The sequence below is a fragment of the Leguminivora glycinivorella genome, chromosome 6 (assembly GCF_023078275.1).
Source record: "Leguminivora glycinivorella isolate SPB_JAAS2020 chromosome 6, LegGlyc_1.1, whole genome shotgun sequence".
Lineage (NCBI taxonomy): Eukaryota > Metazoa > Arthropoda > Insecta > Lepidoptera > Tortricidae > Leguminivora > Leguminivora glycinivorella.
This window is the reverse complement of record NC_062976.1, coordinates 7,309,233-7,327,207: the sequence shown is the minus strand read 5'-3', so window position 1 is coordinate 7,327,207 and position 17,975 is coordinate 7,309,233. Positions and strand designations below refer to the sequence as shown.

The following is a 17,975-nucleotide window of genomic DNA, read 5'->3' as shown; positions in this document are numbered from 1 at the left end:
ATATGATACGCAGGGACCTGTAACTAGACCATTTGTAAGCAGCCAGACCAATCGGATGGACCCAACCATCCGCCAGACCGACTTAAAGTTTCGATATGAGCATTAGTAGAATTGAAATATTCCCGGTCTATAAAAGCTAAAAACTTGAATAACGAATTGAATTTTATATTATAAATAACGTAAACAAGGAAAAAACAAATTGGTGCAGTGCATTATAAATTAAATATTCAATTCAAAGAAGTAAACAATCAATGTTACAACGGTATATAACTAAACGAATTTCCTTTCTCCTACAAAACATGGTAACATACCTAAGTGACGAACTTTAGAATTACAAATTTAGGAAGTTTAAACATTTGTACTCAATACGAACATCATCAACCCCGTTATAACCCATGTCGGAGATGCTGAATTTTCAGACACGAATAAATTTTTGGCATTCTTCAAATACATGTATGCCGTTATAAAAAGTTTAGAATACTTTACGTGTGTACGCAACATATACACTTATACTTTCCACCTCATTTTAACTGAACTTATATAAAAGCTTAAATAACTTTTGTAGTATGCGAGGGATTTGACATTATATGCAACATACACATAGTGCCTTTATACATAGTGTGAGGTCCCTCGCCCACAAATTAAAAAGGATCGATCTTAAAACTAATTTTAAACCACCTTGTTCGACGACCGAAAAAAAGTTTAATTTACTTTTCTTCTTTAAATTTATAATAAAATACACATGTACTTACGCAGTGTAAATAAAATTCATAGCTTAAAATTAATCTTGCACCACATATAAACTTTCATTTTTTTATTTTCTTAGAAGTAAAATTTTTGAAAGTCGCTTATTACGTCAAGTATACAATATACACGTAGCTTAATGTAGAAAATTCAAGTCTTTAGCTTTTATAGACCCGGAATATTTCAATTCTACTAATGCTCATATCGAAACTTTAAGTCGGTCTGGCGGATGGTTGGGTCCATCCGATTGGTCTGGCTGCTTACAAACGGTCTAGTTACAGGTCCCTGCGTATCATATATCAAAATCAGGCTTGAGAAAATGAGGTAAGTTAGAGTCATTTTTTGCCAACTTTGTCGCGTCTGGTAAAAGTTATATTTATAATAAAATACACATGTACTTACGCAGTGTAAATAAAATTCATAGCTTAAAATTAATCTTGCACCACATATAAACTTTCATTTTTTTATTTCCTTAGAAGTAAATTTTTTTAAAGTCGCTTATTACGTCAAGTATACAATATACACGTAGCTTAATGTAGAAAATTCAAGTCTTTAGCTTTTATAGACCCGGAATATTTCAATTCTACTAATGCTCATATCGAAACTTTAAGTCGGTCTGGCGGATGGTTGGGTCCATCCGATTGGTCTGGCTGCTTACAAACGGTCTAGTTACAGGTCCCTGCGTATCATATATCAAAATCAGGCTTGAGAAAATGAGGTAAGTTAGAGTCATTTTTTGCCAACTTTGTCGCGTCTGGTAAAAGTTATATTTATAATAAAATACACATGTACTTACGCAGTGTAAATAAAATTCATAGCTTAAAATTAATCTTGCACCACATATAAACTTTCATTTTTTTATTTCCTTGGAAGTAAAATTTTTGAAAGTCGCTTATAACGTCAAGTATACAATATACACGTAGCTTAATGTAGAAAATTCAAGTTTTTAGCTTTTATAGACCCGGAATATTTCAATTCTACTAATGCTCATATCGAAACTTTAAGTCGGTCTGGCGGATGGTTGGGTCCATCCGATTGGTCTGGCTGCTTACAAACGGTCTAGTTACAGGTCCCTGCGTATCATATATCAAAATCAGGCTTGAGAAAATGAGGTAAGTTAGAGTCATTTTTTGCCAACTTTGTCGCGTCTGGTAAAAGTTATATTTATAATAAAATACACATGTACTTACGCAGTGTAAATAAAATTCATAGCTTAAAATTAATCTTGCACCACATATAAACTTTCATTTTTTTATTTCCTTGGAAGTAAAATTTTTGAAAGTCGCTTATAACGTCAAGTATACAATATACACGTAGCTTAATGTAGAAAATTCAAGTTTTTAGCTTTTATAGACCCGGAATATTTCAATTCTACTAATGCTCATATCGAAACTTTAAGTCGGTCTGGCGGATGGTTGGGTCCATCCGATTGGTCTGGCTGCTTACAAACGGTCTAGTTATAGGTCCCTGCGTATCATATATCAAAATCAGGCTTGAGAAAATGAGGTAAGTTAGAGTCGTTTTTTGCCAACTTTGTCGCGTCTGGCAAAAGTTATGGCCGGCGGAAACGGTCTGGCATTGATGAAAACCAATTTCTAACAACGTGCTCTAACACATATATAAAAATCAGCCTTGAGAATTTAAGGAAAGTAAGCACTTTTTTTTTTCACCTTCATCACTTGATAGCAAAAAAATGGCCGATGGGCCGAACTAGAAAATATGCACACATTAACCGCCGATATGAACTCTACATTGTCCCAAAGTTTCATCCTTGAGAATTTGAGGAAGGTCTGGCGGGCCTGGGCTCTGGGTCTATAATATTGACACTGAACAATGCACTCACTCAGTGAACTAACCTATTCACATTGATTGATCATAACATTCGCAACACAACAGGATTGGCGTTCAGTTTATAAATGAAGCATTGTTAGCTGTCCAAAGGTCTAATCTGTTGATTGTTTTGACAGTTTTAAGATCAACGAAGTACTAAAGTCTAACTATTATTAAATGTTCACAGCTGCGCAGTTAATCAATCGAGATCAATGAAGATTTCTGTATGCTTTAAATGTATAGATTATACTTAGTTGACTGAATGATATGTGCATTCTCTAAAAGAAATATCGCATTTGGATCATATTATAAAATAAATATTATGTCAAAACATGACATACTGATTAAATGTGAGAATTTCAAAATACGTGGGTTATAGTCACCTACAATAATATTGCACAAAAACTATATCTTACGTAATCTTATTTCTAGAGTTATGAGCGTGTCAGATATTTTTGCAACCTTCTTTTTGTACCATGTTTTTGCAGGTGACTACATTATAACTATATAATCTGTAGAATCTTATTTATTATGGCCATTGTCTATGGTATCGGCTAATATGAAAACGTCTTCAGCATAGAAAATCATAAGTGGGGAGAGTTTTTTTGAACTGACTACTGTGATCGGTTTAATTGTTTCATTACGCACTGTATTGATTATATTTGTTCATTGTTGCAGATAATCGAAAGCCGGTTAAAGATGAGCTTACCTGAGCAACTGGCACCAGTATTGGCTGATGGTGTGGTTCTCTGCCACCTCGCGAATCATGTTCGGCCGCGCTCTGTGGCTTCTGTACATGTACCATCTCCTGCGCAGGTGAATCTTGTTTCGTACATTATTTGGCTAGGAAGATGTAGTGACTTTGATGAAATATTTTTATAATCAAATGTGGCCAATAATCAAACTCGGCCCCTGCTTGGCGAAAATCGCTACTACGTGGGTCTGAAGCTAGGTTACGCCGAGCAAAACATTTTTTATACATACGCGCATATTATAATCACGCCTGTATCCCATAAAGGGGTAGGCAGAGCACATGAACTACTCAAGTTTCAGTGCCACACTTGGCAAAAAGAGGTTGAAAGAAAGCTTATTATTAATATAAATGAGCTTACTTGGCCACAGACTAGCCAAAGGCAAAGACGTGGCCTACGATGGAGTGAGCTCTCGCCCAGAAGTCTGTTCACCCTTGATTTGAAGGTTGCCGGGTTATATGAGCAAAACGGTGCAACATGCCAATAGGCGAGACGACTAAAAAAACTAATTAGTCCGTCATTTAGATTATCAAAGAATTTTAGACACGTATTTTTTCTTTTTTCTCGTAAACGAAAAATGACGACGGTACAGTGTGTTGAAGTTTCGCGTGCCGTCACGCCTAGGTACAATTTTTACTTAGAAGTAACGTCACAAGCCCCCACTCCGGAACTTTGATGCTCTATATCTTTGTATTTTTTCATTAATTAGAAAAAGCGAAAAATATGTGTTCAGTATTTTTGGACGATCTAACTGACGGACTAAACAGAATGCCATTTTTTTAATGTAGTCGTCATCCCTATTCTTGATCGCCCGAGCGTCGAGAGGCCTTCCTTAGGACCTAATAATGTATTTTCAAGTTTGTCTTTGTATATTGTGCGTTACCTGCATCAGTACTATTAACAACAAGTACAGCACCTTGTAATTATAATATTCGATTTTATTCGATTATTTCTCCTTTCAACCACAGTTTTAGTGAAACTCGTTTTTTTTTGTTTTTTCAGCCCAAGCTAACAATGGCGAGATGCAGGCGGAATGTCGACAACTTCCTGGAAGCGTGTAGAAGGATCGGAGTCGAAGAAGTAAGTATTTAATATGTATATGAGAAACGTTCTGATTAGTCACGTACTCCCAAGATTTGCGTAAAGCAATCAATCAATAATATTAGCCTTTTCAGATAGTTTACCATCGGATTTTTGCTTTGGCTATTACATTAACTTGTTTTCTTACATCATTTATAACTTACATATTTTAGTTCATTGTGAAAATTACTTCATGAGAGTAGCAATCTCGTCAGAGATAGTGACCTTTTCCTATTAGCGGTTTTGTTCATACATTTTGGGTGCATGTATAGGTGTATAGAGTTACTAAGCTAAATTGACAGCTATTTTAACAGCCCCGCCCTATGACGTTTTGACGTTTACTTTATCCTTGCGCAGGAGAGGCTAACAAAATTGTCGTCAACTAAGCTTGGTATGACTCTGAACTATGTCGCTAGTGAAACGTGATTTTTGTCGTTTTGCATTTTTGCGTTCCATCTGTATCGAGTTACACATTTTCATAGTTTTCTTGAAAAGTTGAATTTTTACTAGACGTCGATTTTCATGTGACGCTTCGCGGTTTTACCACTAACCCTCCGGCCGTGTATTCGAGTGTTACAGGGTTGTTTATCCTTTCGCGAGCAAGATAACAAACAATTACATAACTAAGAGACGGGTGGCGTGTGTTGCAGGAAAACATCTGCTCGCCCGATGACATTCTGGGCCCGGAGCGAGAGCGGGACGACACCATCCTACCTCTCGCTCGCACTGTATGCGCCCTGCTCGCACACGCCACGCCGCGAAAGGATAACCAATCAGAGCACTTCCATTACGACCAATCACAAGAGGAATACGAGTATTACCGAAGCGATGTCGCGAACTCCATCGAAGTGAACTATTATCAAAGAACAGTGGGCAGGTATGCTGAAGAAAGAGTAGTGAGCAACTTCAACACATTCACTGAATATCAGAGCCAAAACTACACTATAGATGAAGCTGACGAATACCAAAACTATGAAAACAACAACACAGACGCACACTACTCACCAGTGTACGACGGCGTAAGGAACAGAGGGCCTTACTACCACAAGAATCGAGTTCAATTCGTCACACCATTTTTCAAAGGAGACGGTCTTCTCAAAAGCGATAATTTCGACATATACGACACTGACGAAGTAGATTTCCCAATCGAATTGAGTCAAGAAGACACGGAGAGATACGACAGGGGTAAAATGAATTTAGATATACAGAACAATTTGAACAGGGATCTGACCATAGAGACTGAAGCTATGAAGAAGGAGAGGCTGTTATTCACTTGTCTATGCCTTGGCGCGTTTTTCGTGTCCACCATCTTGCTATATTTTATCCTTTATAATTTGATGCAATAATATTTAGATCTGGGTATGTACTGATGGTAAAGGACGGAAAGCACGAAGAATTTCGTACATTAACCTGTCATTACCTATCTCTATCGCACACGCATAATTATATTGCTGTCCCGCTCATGAGGTTAATGCTACTGAGCGAGAGGTATATCCAAACATATAACTATTATGTGATAGGAAGAGAAAATTACCGACCTATGTTCGAAAATTTTCGTGCTTGGGTATCTTTATTTAGGTAGATTTGTAGCAAATGTTAGATCATGGAAAGTATTAAGATTTGTGATTGTATATGGGGCATATATAGATTGTTAATCGTTAGGAAAATGTAATGGCTTTTTGGCTGGACAATATTACTAGTAAGGTAGGAACAACGTTTCAAAGGTATACGTACGAGTATTTGGTAACATCTGAAGTTGACTTTTTATGAAATGAGATATTTATTCCAAAATCAACCTTCGTGCATCCTAACAAGATGACGTGTAAAACGTAAAATTATATTTAAATGACAAATACACACACCCACACTAACTAAACATTAATAAATTATTATTTTATTTGACTCTGAGCAGGTATTTAAAATGAATTTCTATCTCTAAAGGTCAACCGAAGTGTGTCTTCGAAAAGAAACAAATATCTTTGAAACGTTAAATGTGGTCCAGTGATGAACAAGTAGGTTATGAACCTAAATGTATTGTTGTAGTAATGGTATCAGGCATCAGTACATGCCTAGGTATACTAAAACGCCTTATACAACACTGTGATTTGATTTTCATTGAATGAGGCTGGTTCAGAAAGAGGCTGAAGGAATTTTCACTGTATTAAGGAATTTCTACTTACAGGGGAACAACTTTTGATGTAATTTTTTGTATTAAAATTCCAATTTTTATGTATTCATTCCGCTGAAAAGGCATTTCTGCACTGATTAGGTTTAATTTTGATTGGTTGATTTTTTTATTGATTGGTGAGTGTTTTTTTTAAAGTCTCGAATGAAATTTGATAGTTTTAAGGTGTTCTGGTAACGAGTTTAGTTCGGTACTTATGATTTAAAATTATGTTTTGCTAATATATTGTATATCGAGGAAATATTACATTTTTAAACTAAATTACTAAGCTAGCATCGCGAAGACTTTGTAGCGTATATTTTCTAATTTTCTTCGACTAAATTTGATCTTTCTTCTTTGGTAATAAAATGCTAGACTAGAATCATTTAATATTAGCAATTCACATCGTCATTTGGCTGCGTCTCTTTCGTTTGCCGTATAAACGTAAAGGATGCAACACCAACATAAATAAAGCGATGTGTGTTGCAGACATAAAAATAATTTTGTACATTGACCCGTCTGTTGCTATCTCTGTCGTATGCATGTAATTTTATTAGTGTCTCGCTCATGGTTCCGGCGATCAATGCCACCGTGCGAGAAAAAGAGGAATATAAATACGCGTGTGCGATAGAGATAGAAGCAAGCGGGGACAGTGTATTAAATTAGCCGTTTTAGCGTCCATACATAATTTGAATGAATAGAATTGACTAGTCGAAAAGTCAAAATTGACTTGGAACATTTCGTTGCCATGATACCTCTTCGTCATTCTTTTGATTGTATGATTGTTTTGTCTTTTCCACGGATCTCACTTGTTTGTTTATTGACAGAGCTATAGTAGATTTAGTTTTTTCTTACCGCCTACTAACGGTCCTGTGAGTAATCGTAAAAGTGAGACGGTATTAGCTTTTATATACTTTCTCACTCTTCACTTTTGCTCAGAGGACCGTGAGTGCTAGGTTTTATTATAATGCAATATAGTTGTAAGTCAGAATACAATATATGACACATTTGCATTATAATGTCGTGTACACATTGAGCAAACGGATGCTTGCTATATCTTTGAGATAGCTTCTACATTGCTTATGAATTGGTTGGTTCAATGTGGACTCGCTCTTAAATTATAATGCTACACCACTGCAATAAAACACTTAGGATAGAATCTCTAAAGACCCTGGTGAAATCAACTTTACAATATGGCCCTTATTTTCAGACAGTTTTAAATCAAATTATCATCCTATAAGTCAAGCCTGTAGCTTCTAAAGATAGGAATATCATAATGAATTCAGTGAGACAAATTTTCAATCAAATAATAATAATTGTCTAAGAAGATATACTTGTTTATTCATTTTAATTTCATTACTATACACCCCGTGAACAAAGTACTCCGCCGTATCAGTATGTTCGCATTTTTTCATGCTATTTCATTTCAAACATCACCAGGGTCAATAACTCTAATAAACATGACGTAATCTTCCACCAAAATATATGCTAAAAAAATCCTAAAGTACAATGTTAAAAACCTCATTTTGATGGTAAATGTGGTGCAAAATGAATAATAAAATAAAGGGTAGAAGGATAGAAGTAAGGTAGCTTAGCTGTTTATTGGATCATAATATTTCTTATAAAATAAGAGTTGTATGCCTTAATCGAAACTTCATATCGTTATTGTATTAACAATGCAAAGAAGTAAAATTAGTGCTAAAATATTTAAATTCTGTTTTTTGTTATAGACACAGCGGCAAAGTTTTTAATACAAAATGTTTGCTTTAAAATGGCTTAAAATTCTATGACATAAGCAGTTTATTGCTTATAAGCTTATGTAGAAAGTATACGTCAAGCTAGAAGGTTAGGTCTTTTTTTGCCACTTTTTTTGCGAGGGCTAAAGTGCTGTGTCTATGCAAAAATAGCCAAATATCTATAGGCGTTCAAGCAAATCTTGTCACAAATCAAAATTGCTAATGTACGAAATTCCTAAATTCAACAGTGAAGTTAACTCCTCTTCGCGTAATTGTGGCTGAGAGTTGTGCTCATCAACTACTGCATCCTCGCCGAATATATTTATTAAGTCTCGCTCAATGTCATCAGGACCACGAGCATTCGCCATCGTCGTAGTAGAAACATCCAAATTAATTATCAATTCCAATCAGAGGCAAAACCACAAAGTCCAGTAAGAAAGCAGAAGTCACAGTTGTCCAGAAACAAGCCGATAGTCGTCAAAATAAAAATTAACACAACACAACAACGTCCAAAGCACATCACAAACCATTACGGAATGGCTCGGATTGCAAATTTTACACCGTGACCGGTGTGAAAAACCCGAGTCACAAACTTCAAATAGATAAGGGATGGTTAAACAACATCTCCAGCACGGGAAGCATGGTCGTGCGATAGACGATAAAATATCAGGCCGTCCCTATCGCACTATTAGTAAGTGCGATAGGGACTTAAAAAAGGCGCAAGATTCAAATTTTCTAAGGGAATATAACCCCTCGCTCTAAATTTTCAATATTTTTAAGTTTTATGGCTCGTCGATGATTCCGCCAACGTCAAGATATAGGAAGGCACTCGTTTTATGAAGTCAGTTGGCCGATGAGCCCTACATTTTTCATATTTGCCGCCATTTTTTAGTGACGTGATTTTCTTGACCGTCTATATTAACGTGTACACATTAGAATGTAAACCGAGGCTTTCCATTACAATAATTGGATAATTATAAGTAAAATAAAAAGACATTTTATAGCAATTTTGGATTATATAAATTAAAACTAATATTCCTAAACTTAGCCAACCGACGAACGGATGCCAACAAACAGTATAGATTTTTATATATATTTATTGTCATTGTGGTGTTATTTTATGAGATTTGTAAGTTGCACTTTGTACGATTTAAAAATGCTAAGACCTTATAATGATCATGTTACATGAAAAATACTATTCATAAACTCACTTCTGTATTTCCACTAGGGGTAGCCAGAGCACATGTAACTGTTCATAATGCAGTACTACCTACTCGTATCAGATTTCAAGATGAATTTATCATTTTCTTAACTAATTAACTAACAACCGACTTCAAATTAAATATATTTTACCTAACCAAAGATGATTTTTAAATTCTGTAATTTTCATTGAATTCATGTAAAGATTTTTTTATGTAACATGACCAAAATAAATATTGAATTTTAAATGCATTCCAAAGATAATATAAAAGACTGGATTGTTGCACTTCCCTCCCACTTCAATGCCATTTCCAACATCTTTAACTAACTTTATATTAATTAAAATATTTCTAAGGGCCCTTTTACATGGAATCCGAACTCGCATGCGTGTTCTCGCCCCGTGTAAATGGGTCCTAATTCTTTTTTTTCTGGTCAACTATGTATTATGTGTGGTAGCTTTCTTTTTTGTGTTTTTCTACTTATTTTGAGCTTTAACATCAAGTACAATGGTATGTTAAGAGTGTAAGTTAGGTATATTAATATATAATTTATAGCCTGCATAGCATATTAGCATATATTTATTGGCTTGTGGTGCTTGGGTACTTATTTGTTTTGTGTAGTTTATATTGAACTGGATTTAATGTTACAATATGTCGTCAAAAATTGACAGAAAACAATTATGTATTGCTAACATATCTTTATGTAAATTGAGGAGTTTCTTCTAAAAGTTCTAAGCAGGAAACAGCTGTTGTAGGTACTATATATTAAAATGCGACCGCCTAAGAACGCGCATACACTACACCACAAAAAATGCCTTGTTGCCATCGATTATTTGTAGATTGACGTTAAGTGTCACTTTCGAGCCATAAATCTATGTCAAAAGTGACACTTGACGCCATCTACAAGTATAATCGAAAGCTAGAAGACATTGTTTTTTGTGGCGCCATCTATGTGTTGTGTAGTGTATGCGCGTTCTTAGGCGGTCGCATTTTAATGTTTTTACTTAAAAGGCAGCTTACGTAGGTAATTAAACTTTAAATCCAGTTTGCCTTTATATTCCAGTATAATAATTATGATCATTATAAATGACAATTTGTTAAATGATTACGTATTTTTTCTCACGTCCAGTATTACTTTTTCTACTTAATGTAATAATATATTTTGTGTTTTCCGATTTTTATATGCATTTAAACATAGATTAGCTTTGGTATTGTATTTGATTACATTTATGCGTGTTTTTATAAGTATTTGGCTGTAGCTATTTTTGCTATATTAAATTGTTTATGCCACGTTCTTTTTGTACTTACATGTTTTTCTCATAAATAAAGATTAAATTACTTATTGGCCGTGCTGTTTTATTTGTACTACAATACCCAAAAGGTAGCTCCATAGAATGTATTTTCTGCATTTTCCTTTAAAAGTTTGTTACATTTTGATAATGCTTTTATTTACTATAAGTACCTCAATGCACTGTGAAGGGAGTAGAGAGGGCATTTAAAAATTAATCACTCTTACAAAACACATTACGTACTACACATTTGCATTCGTCGCTATTAAATAGGTCACTATTCAGAAAAATTTGAGAAGCACTCTTTTACTGCATACTTGCAATCCGTTATGGCGGCTGTATTACACGTCGATAGCTTCCGGCACAGTATTATGACTATTAATAACTCTTCTAACTAACATACGCCGCGCGGTATGTATGTACCTATGTATGCATACGTGTCGTGTTGTGTATGTAGGTACGCAACACATGTAAACAGATGAAAATGATTAATTCTTAAATCTTAAGAAATCTGCGGCCCCCCTTACGAATACACTTCGGCCCATCGGGATCTTTTGTGCAACTCCTTCATTCTTGCTGTGCCTCTGGTAACCGGCCCTATCGGAGAAGAACCGAGGCCATAGATAATTGAGAAATAAGAAGGTACATACTGTTTGCTTGTCTAGTATTCTCTCGCTCTCGATAAAGATCTACATTTTGTTATTAGTCACTGAGGATTCAAAAGAATGTATAATCATCCTCCTTGCGTTATCCCGGTATTTGCCACGGCTCATGGGAGCCTGGGGTCCGCTTTGACAACTAATCCCAAGATTTGGCATAGGCACTAGTTTTTACGAAAGCGACTGCCATCTGACCTTCCAACCCGAAGGGTAAACTAGACCTTATTGGAATTAGTCCGGTTTCCTCACGATGTTTTCCTCCACCGAAAAGCAACAGGCAAATATCAAATGACATGAAGAATGTATATCATCACATTATTCCTTATTTCAGAAACTGATGTGCTGCGCAGCAGACGTGCTCGAAGGCAAGGGGACCGTACAAGTCGCCATCACCGTAACAGAACTCCTTCGACGGCACGGCGCGTTACGGGCGACGCAGGCACCTGCCTAGCGGCTCGCACTCGCGCCGCAGTCGCAGCTCTCGCTCTAACCGGGGGCAAGACGTGTGTGAGTGTAAAGGACAGAAATATAGTGGAGCTGTAAACAGTAAAGTGGCCATAAATGTCATGGAACTACTTCGACGGCACGGGCCTTACGAGCGACGCAGGTACCCGCCTAGTGGCTCGCAAACGCACCGCAATCGTAGCCCTCGCTCTAACAGTGTGTGAGTGATAAGGACAGTGATAACATAATTATTTGAAGATAACGTGAATACATGAGTTGTCACAGTAGCGCTGCCATAGGAAATGGAACTAAAAAGTCACGGGCGACCCAGGCACCCGGCTAGTGGTTCGCACTCTAACGTATAATACAAAAGTTGTAACAATCTGGTTGCCATGGGACACAGAACTTCGACAGCGCGTTACGGGCGACGCACAGACCGGGCCTAGCGGCTCGTAATCGCGCCGCAGTCGCAGTTCTCGCTCTAACAATATTTGAGTGATAAGGTCGTGAGTTGAGTGAAGTAAATTTGCCATATGTTAGGGAACTTTTTCGGTGGCACGTCACTCAGGCTTAGCAGCTCTAATCGGGAGCCCAGCGAGTGTAAACAGATTGTTAAGATGAAGAGTCGAAAGCGATTTATCACCAAAAAGAACCTGTATAAAAAAAGTGTATGATAAAAATATGGAACTTTAGAATATAATTAAATATGAAATTTTCTCCTCATAGTCATCAGCATTTGTCTTTTTAATGACAACGATCAACGTTACAAAATCTAGGATAGACCTAGGATTGTTATCTAGATGATTTTTCTAGTAGGCTGTTATGTATTGTTGGGGTAAATAGTTCTTATATAATAAACCATATGTGTAATTAATTATTAATTAATCTCTACAGATAGATGAACTTAAGATATTCTGTTGAGTGGTTGCACACTCGGACGTAGTTTAAGCAAAAGGATCCAATCCACAAAGAAAACAAGTCATTATTTTTAGAAGAGATCCTGTTCGCTAAATAAACTAGGTATGTCTACTTGTATTAATAGCATTGTAAGTTTGGACAATGAGGAGGCACACTGAAAGGTTATGACAGATGTCACAGATGGCGCCACCCTATCAGTCCATTACACAGATAAATAATTTCATACGTAAGAGCGAGAAGATTATGTTTGTTTTCTCTCTCTCACATATGAATGACAGTGACATGTCTAGACACTTACACATGCGGGATAAAATGTGAGTATGCCTCCTCATTGGGAGTAATTTATTGGACGTTTTCCGAATAATTAATCTTTTGTTGTTAGAAATGACGCCAAAAGTCCGATCTCTGATTATAAACAAGAAAAATGGGGCAGGTCTACCTACATGTCACGAAAATAGACCTTTTTTTTTTAATCTTATTTATTTTATAAGCCATACATCTAGTTTGATTAAGTCGGCTTACGAAAATAGACCTTTTTTAAATTAAAAATGAAATTACAAGAACTATTTACCTCAGCACAATAATCAAGTTAAGGTGCTTACCCTGGCACAAATCACGAATTTACTAGTGAATTTTTCGAGCCTCTCTTTTACACATGTTAAGCGGCACGTAGGGAAATTGAAGATTGACTCTGAAGTGCCTAGCGATGGTTGAATTGATGTTTGTATCCGATTTAGTACCAACTACCAACACAGACGCACGGAAAATTGGAACATTTTGAAATCATGATAACTATCGTATTTATTTTTTTATACCACGTCGGTGGCAAACAGGTATACGGCCCGCCTGATAGAAAACGGTCACCGTAACCTATGGACGCCTGCAACTCAAGGGGTGTCACATGCGCGTTGCCGACCCATTAGAAACTTGTACACTCCTTTTTTGAAGAACCCCATACTGTAGGTTAAACAATAAGTACGAAATTCTAGGAAGTTATCTGTTACGTTTTTGAATGCTGTTCTGCAAAAAGGAACCAGCCTTAAATAAAATTTAATCTAAGTATGAATTTTAATGTAGATTTTGTGGGGAACCACCAACAGGAACAATCAGGAAGGAAGCAGGAATGTTCCTGCTTACGAAATATATTAATTTTTAGTCAGAACTTATTACAAGACAAATGTTAACTACGTGATGAATATCTTTTATTTACTTTTTGTCAAAATGTTCCAAGACTTGTGCGTGACATGCGTAGATGTTGGTAATAGGGATAATAAATAAACGTGAATGTAAAGACCAAACTGACTTTTAAGACTTGTACTGAGGTGTTATACAAATTTAATGTATATCCGCTTAAAAAGTACGACTATATGGGCATTTTCAAAAATTGGGCCCCAGAATTAGTGAAAGTTGTTAACAAAAATTAACTCGATGTCAGTTTTGTGACGACATTTAAGCATACATAAGAAATTTCAATAAAAATATTGCTTTTGTGTTAATTACATAGACTAAATATAAGCAATAATCTACATTAAGAACATGAAAAAAGTTGGTTTTTAGACAAATTTTATTCTTAATTGTCGTCACAAAACTGACATCGAGTTAATTTTTGTTAACAACTGTCACCAATTTTGGATCCAATTTCTGAAAATGCCCCGATGCTCACATAATATGTTATTCATCAATCTAGTGGAAACCTTTTAATAATAATTTCGCAGTGATTTCCTACTGTAAAAGTGTAAAATAGTAAAAAAAAAATATTGTTTGTATACGATCTTTTTTGTCTCAATTTTTTTTTTACACCTACAAGGGCTACAAGTGTCCGTATTTTTTAAGCGGATGGAGTGTAGGCTGTAGATTCTCACGCCTTGTCCCTGTGAAGATAGATGTCACCACCAGCCTTATGTATGTTAGAGTTAGAAATAGCCAAATATTGGATGGTCGAATCGTTTCCAAGTTTCGGTGTTGAAACGTTACGTTAAATCAGCAATTCCCAAAAAGTTTGTACATTTGGATCACGTCTTCAATTTTGATAAAAATTGGTAGGCTGATCGAGTCCGAAAATGTATGGAAATCTGGTAACAAAAAAAAGGAAGGTTTCATATAAAGTAAAGGGAAACCTAGTGGATCTTGCTCAGCATCATGGACTCTATCAGCCTACCAATTTTCATCAAAATCAGAGACGTGATCCAAATGTACGGTCACGGACTTTAATTGTTGATCCATTTCTAGCTTATTCTATACCGGACATATCATAATTAAGCTATGAAGTTCTAGTATAAAATGAGCTAGAAGTGGATCAACAATAAAGTCCGTGACTGTACTAACTTTTCGGGAATTACTCAAATATGATAATGTAAATGTCACATTAATATCGACGCTTTTTTTCTGTCGGTAATATTTTTAATGCGTATTGATTCATGCTCAGTTGATTCTTTAGTAAATATTGGATAATTTGGATAACATCAATTTGTGAGATAACGAATAGTAAATTTACTAGCATTGTATACAAATGATTTAAACTTACTTTTGTAAATAATTAGCTGAAAACTTTATCTTGGTAATTGTTATGAACTTGTGAATATGCAGTTTTCACAGACTTTGGCAGGCTTATGATTGTCACGCTTGAACTGCCTGTTATTGCGTGACATAAAGTGCGGTTTCGCATTATCCGACCTGCCCCTCTAGCACAACTTGCCTTGTCGCGCGCGAGTCCATACTTGAAGTCGCGCTTGATGTATGGACTCGCGCGCGACAAGGCAAGTTGTGCTAAAGGGTCTGATATCGGATGTAGGACGGATGTCAAAGGCAATAATCAAAGATGGCGCCTTTAATATATAGGAAATCGGTTCTGCATCCGATATCGCATCGGATAATGTGAAACCTCACTAAGGCATGACACGCCCCGTAGCCGAAACGCCACCAAAACGCCGGAGAAATGTAGTCTGACTCTGTCGCGCTAATACGCAAGAGCGATAGGGATAGATAGCCACGAAAGAGATATTATCGTTAGCGTTTCGTGAGCATTCGGCTACGCACACTGGATAGAGTAAAAACGTAACTATCACATGTCTGCATTACAAAAGTTAACATCTAAGTCTAGTAGTAACAAAATCCTAGGTTCAAGCATGAACTCTAAATACTATCAGCGCTTATTGTAACTCCATTTGGTTTAAAACTATTATTTAAGTTCAAATTGATGTAAATATTAACTCGACAATATGAAAGAACCAATGGGCATTGTAGTGTCACAATTGAACCATTTTTTCGGCTGTGCAAGTGTCATAGATGTACTAGAAATCCAGTAGATATTTTTGAATACATTTTGTTGATATAAAACATTGTGATGGAGGCGTTAGTTACTTAATAAATTATTCAATTATAATCGAGAATAAGGTTTTCCAGAGTTGAAATTATATAAGATGAACGATCCCACGCAACTGCCGTTCTTATAGGGGCATTTTCAGAAATTGGGACCCAAAATTATAGACAGTTGTTTACAGACTCGATATCGGGTTCCGTATATCATGTCTTTTCCGTCCGTCTGTCCGTCCGTCCGTCCGTCCGTCCGTCCGTCCGTCCGTTCGTCCGCGGATAATCTCAGTAACCATTAGCACTAGAAAGCTGAAATTTGGTACCAATATGTATGTTAATCATGCCAACAAAGTGCAAAAATAAAAAACGCTCCTAAAGGAAAAAAAGTGCGTCCCCCCCCCTAACTTTTGAACCATATGTTTAAAAAATATGAAAAAAATCATAAAAGTAGAACTTTATAAAGACTTTCTAGGAAAATTGTTTTGAACTTGATAGGTTCAGTAGTTTTTGAGAAAAATACGGAAAACTACGGAACCCTACACTGAGCGTGGCCCGACACGCTCTTGGCCGGTTTTTTGTTTATAAAATTTGTCTAAAAACCAACTTTTTTTCATTTTATTAAATGTAGATTATTGCTTATAGTAGGATATGTAATTAATACAAAAGCAATATTTTTATTGAAATTTCATGCTTAATTGTCGTCACAAAACGGACATCGAGTTAATTTAATTTTAACGACTTTCACTAATTTTAGGTCCCAATTTTTGAAAATGCCTATAGTTTAGTCAAACCAAACTGACCGGGTGGCCGAGGGGCTTAGGCAACTGCCACGAATAGCAAAGAATATTGGTTCGTTCGTTCCTAACACTTTTTTTTTTCATTTTCTTCGTATTTCGTATTTCTTTCGATTTATAAAGCGTCAAATTATTATGACAGTTTTTGATTAACTGCTCATCTTATATAATCTTAACTATACCTTCGGGAAAGTCCCACTGGTAGCATTTTTTCCATCTAGATACATTAGAATGAGATGGATGGTATCACCATCTCGTGATTAAATGTCTTCATTGTAGCATCTCAAATTTCCTTATAATGTTATTGTTGGTAGTTAAATTGTGAAATAAGTGTTTCAAGACATGTTTGCTAGTAGATAGTAAACTGTAGTGTCAGGTTTTTTACGCTAATTTTACAATATTTTAAGTTGACATAATATGGCAAGTCTTGTTTAACTCGTAAGGTGGGCCCACACTGAAGGCAAGGTATGAAGTACATATACAGCAATAGGTATATACACGGTGTTTTCAGTCAAAGGAAATAGTAAATCCGATGTACTTAGAATATGTTTAGGAAATTCAACGATAGAGGGAGTGAAAAACAATTATATGCTGTAGAAGTTGTTCGCTACATGTCACTGTTACCCCTGCAAACAGGCTAACGACTTGTTGTCGTAAAATGTCTGAAGTATTTTTTGATGTCCAAATTTTTCGCTAGATGTCGCTGTACCACCTGCAAACCAGCGAACGACTTTCTACGGTTAATTATATGTAATAAAATTGTAAATTTATCTGTAAAAGGTCCATAAGGAACCTTTAGGAATGGAAATTCACTTATAAAGTTGTCGTATCTTAATAATGGCGCTGCATTCGAAAATAACTCTATACCATTCTATTCAATATTGTCTATGGGTATACACACGACCTTATTGTACCTGTACCAAGGTAGTGTACATATTTTCCGTATAAATATTTATTACCTTTACTATACAAGCTGCATTAATGAATCCATTTTTTGAATGGAATTTCAGACAACGGTATACATTGGCCATTATGAGATTAAGAATAGACTGGT

At 35.9% G+C, this 17,975-nt stretch overlaps 1 protein-coding gene across 1 annotated transcript in view; it reads left to right on the top strand.

Moving 5' to 3' along the window:
• LOC125227643 (leucine-rich repeat and calponin homology domain-containing protein) overlaps window positions 1–8,509 on the top strand; it is an 89,630-nt gene extending 81,121 nt beyond the window's left edge. The window contains 3 exon segments of the mRNA XM_048132010.1: window positions 3,253–3,390; window positions 4,329–4,406; window positions 5,057–8,509. Of these exon segments, the coding sequence (XP_047987967.1) occupies window positions 3,253–3,390; window positions 4,329–4,406; window positions 5,057–5,752 (912 nt within the window). The 3' untranslated portion in view covers window positions 5,753–8,509.
• The last annotated feature ends 9,466 nt before the right edge of the window (window positions 8,510–17,975 follow it).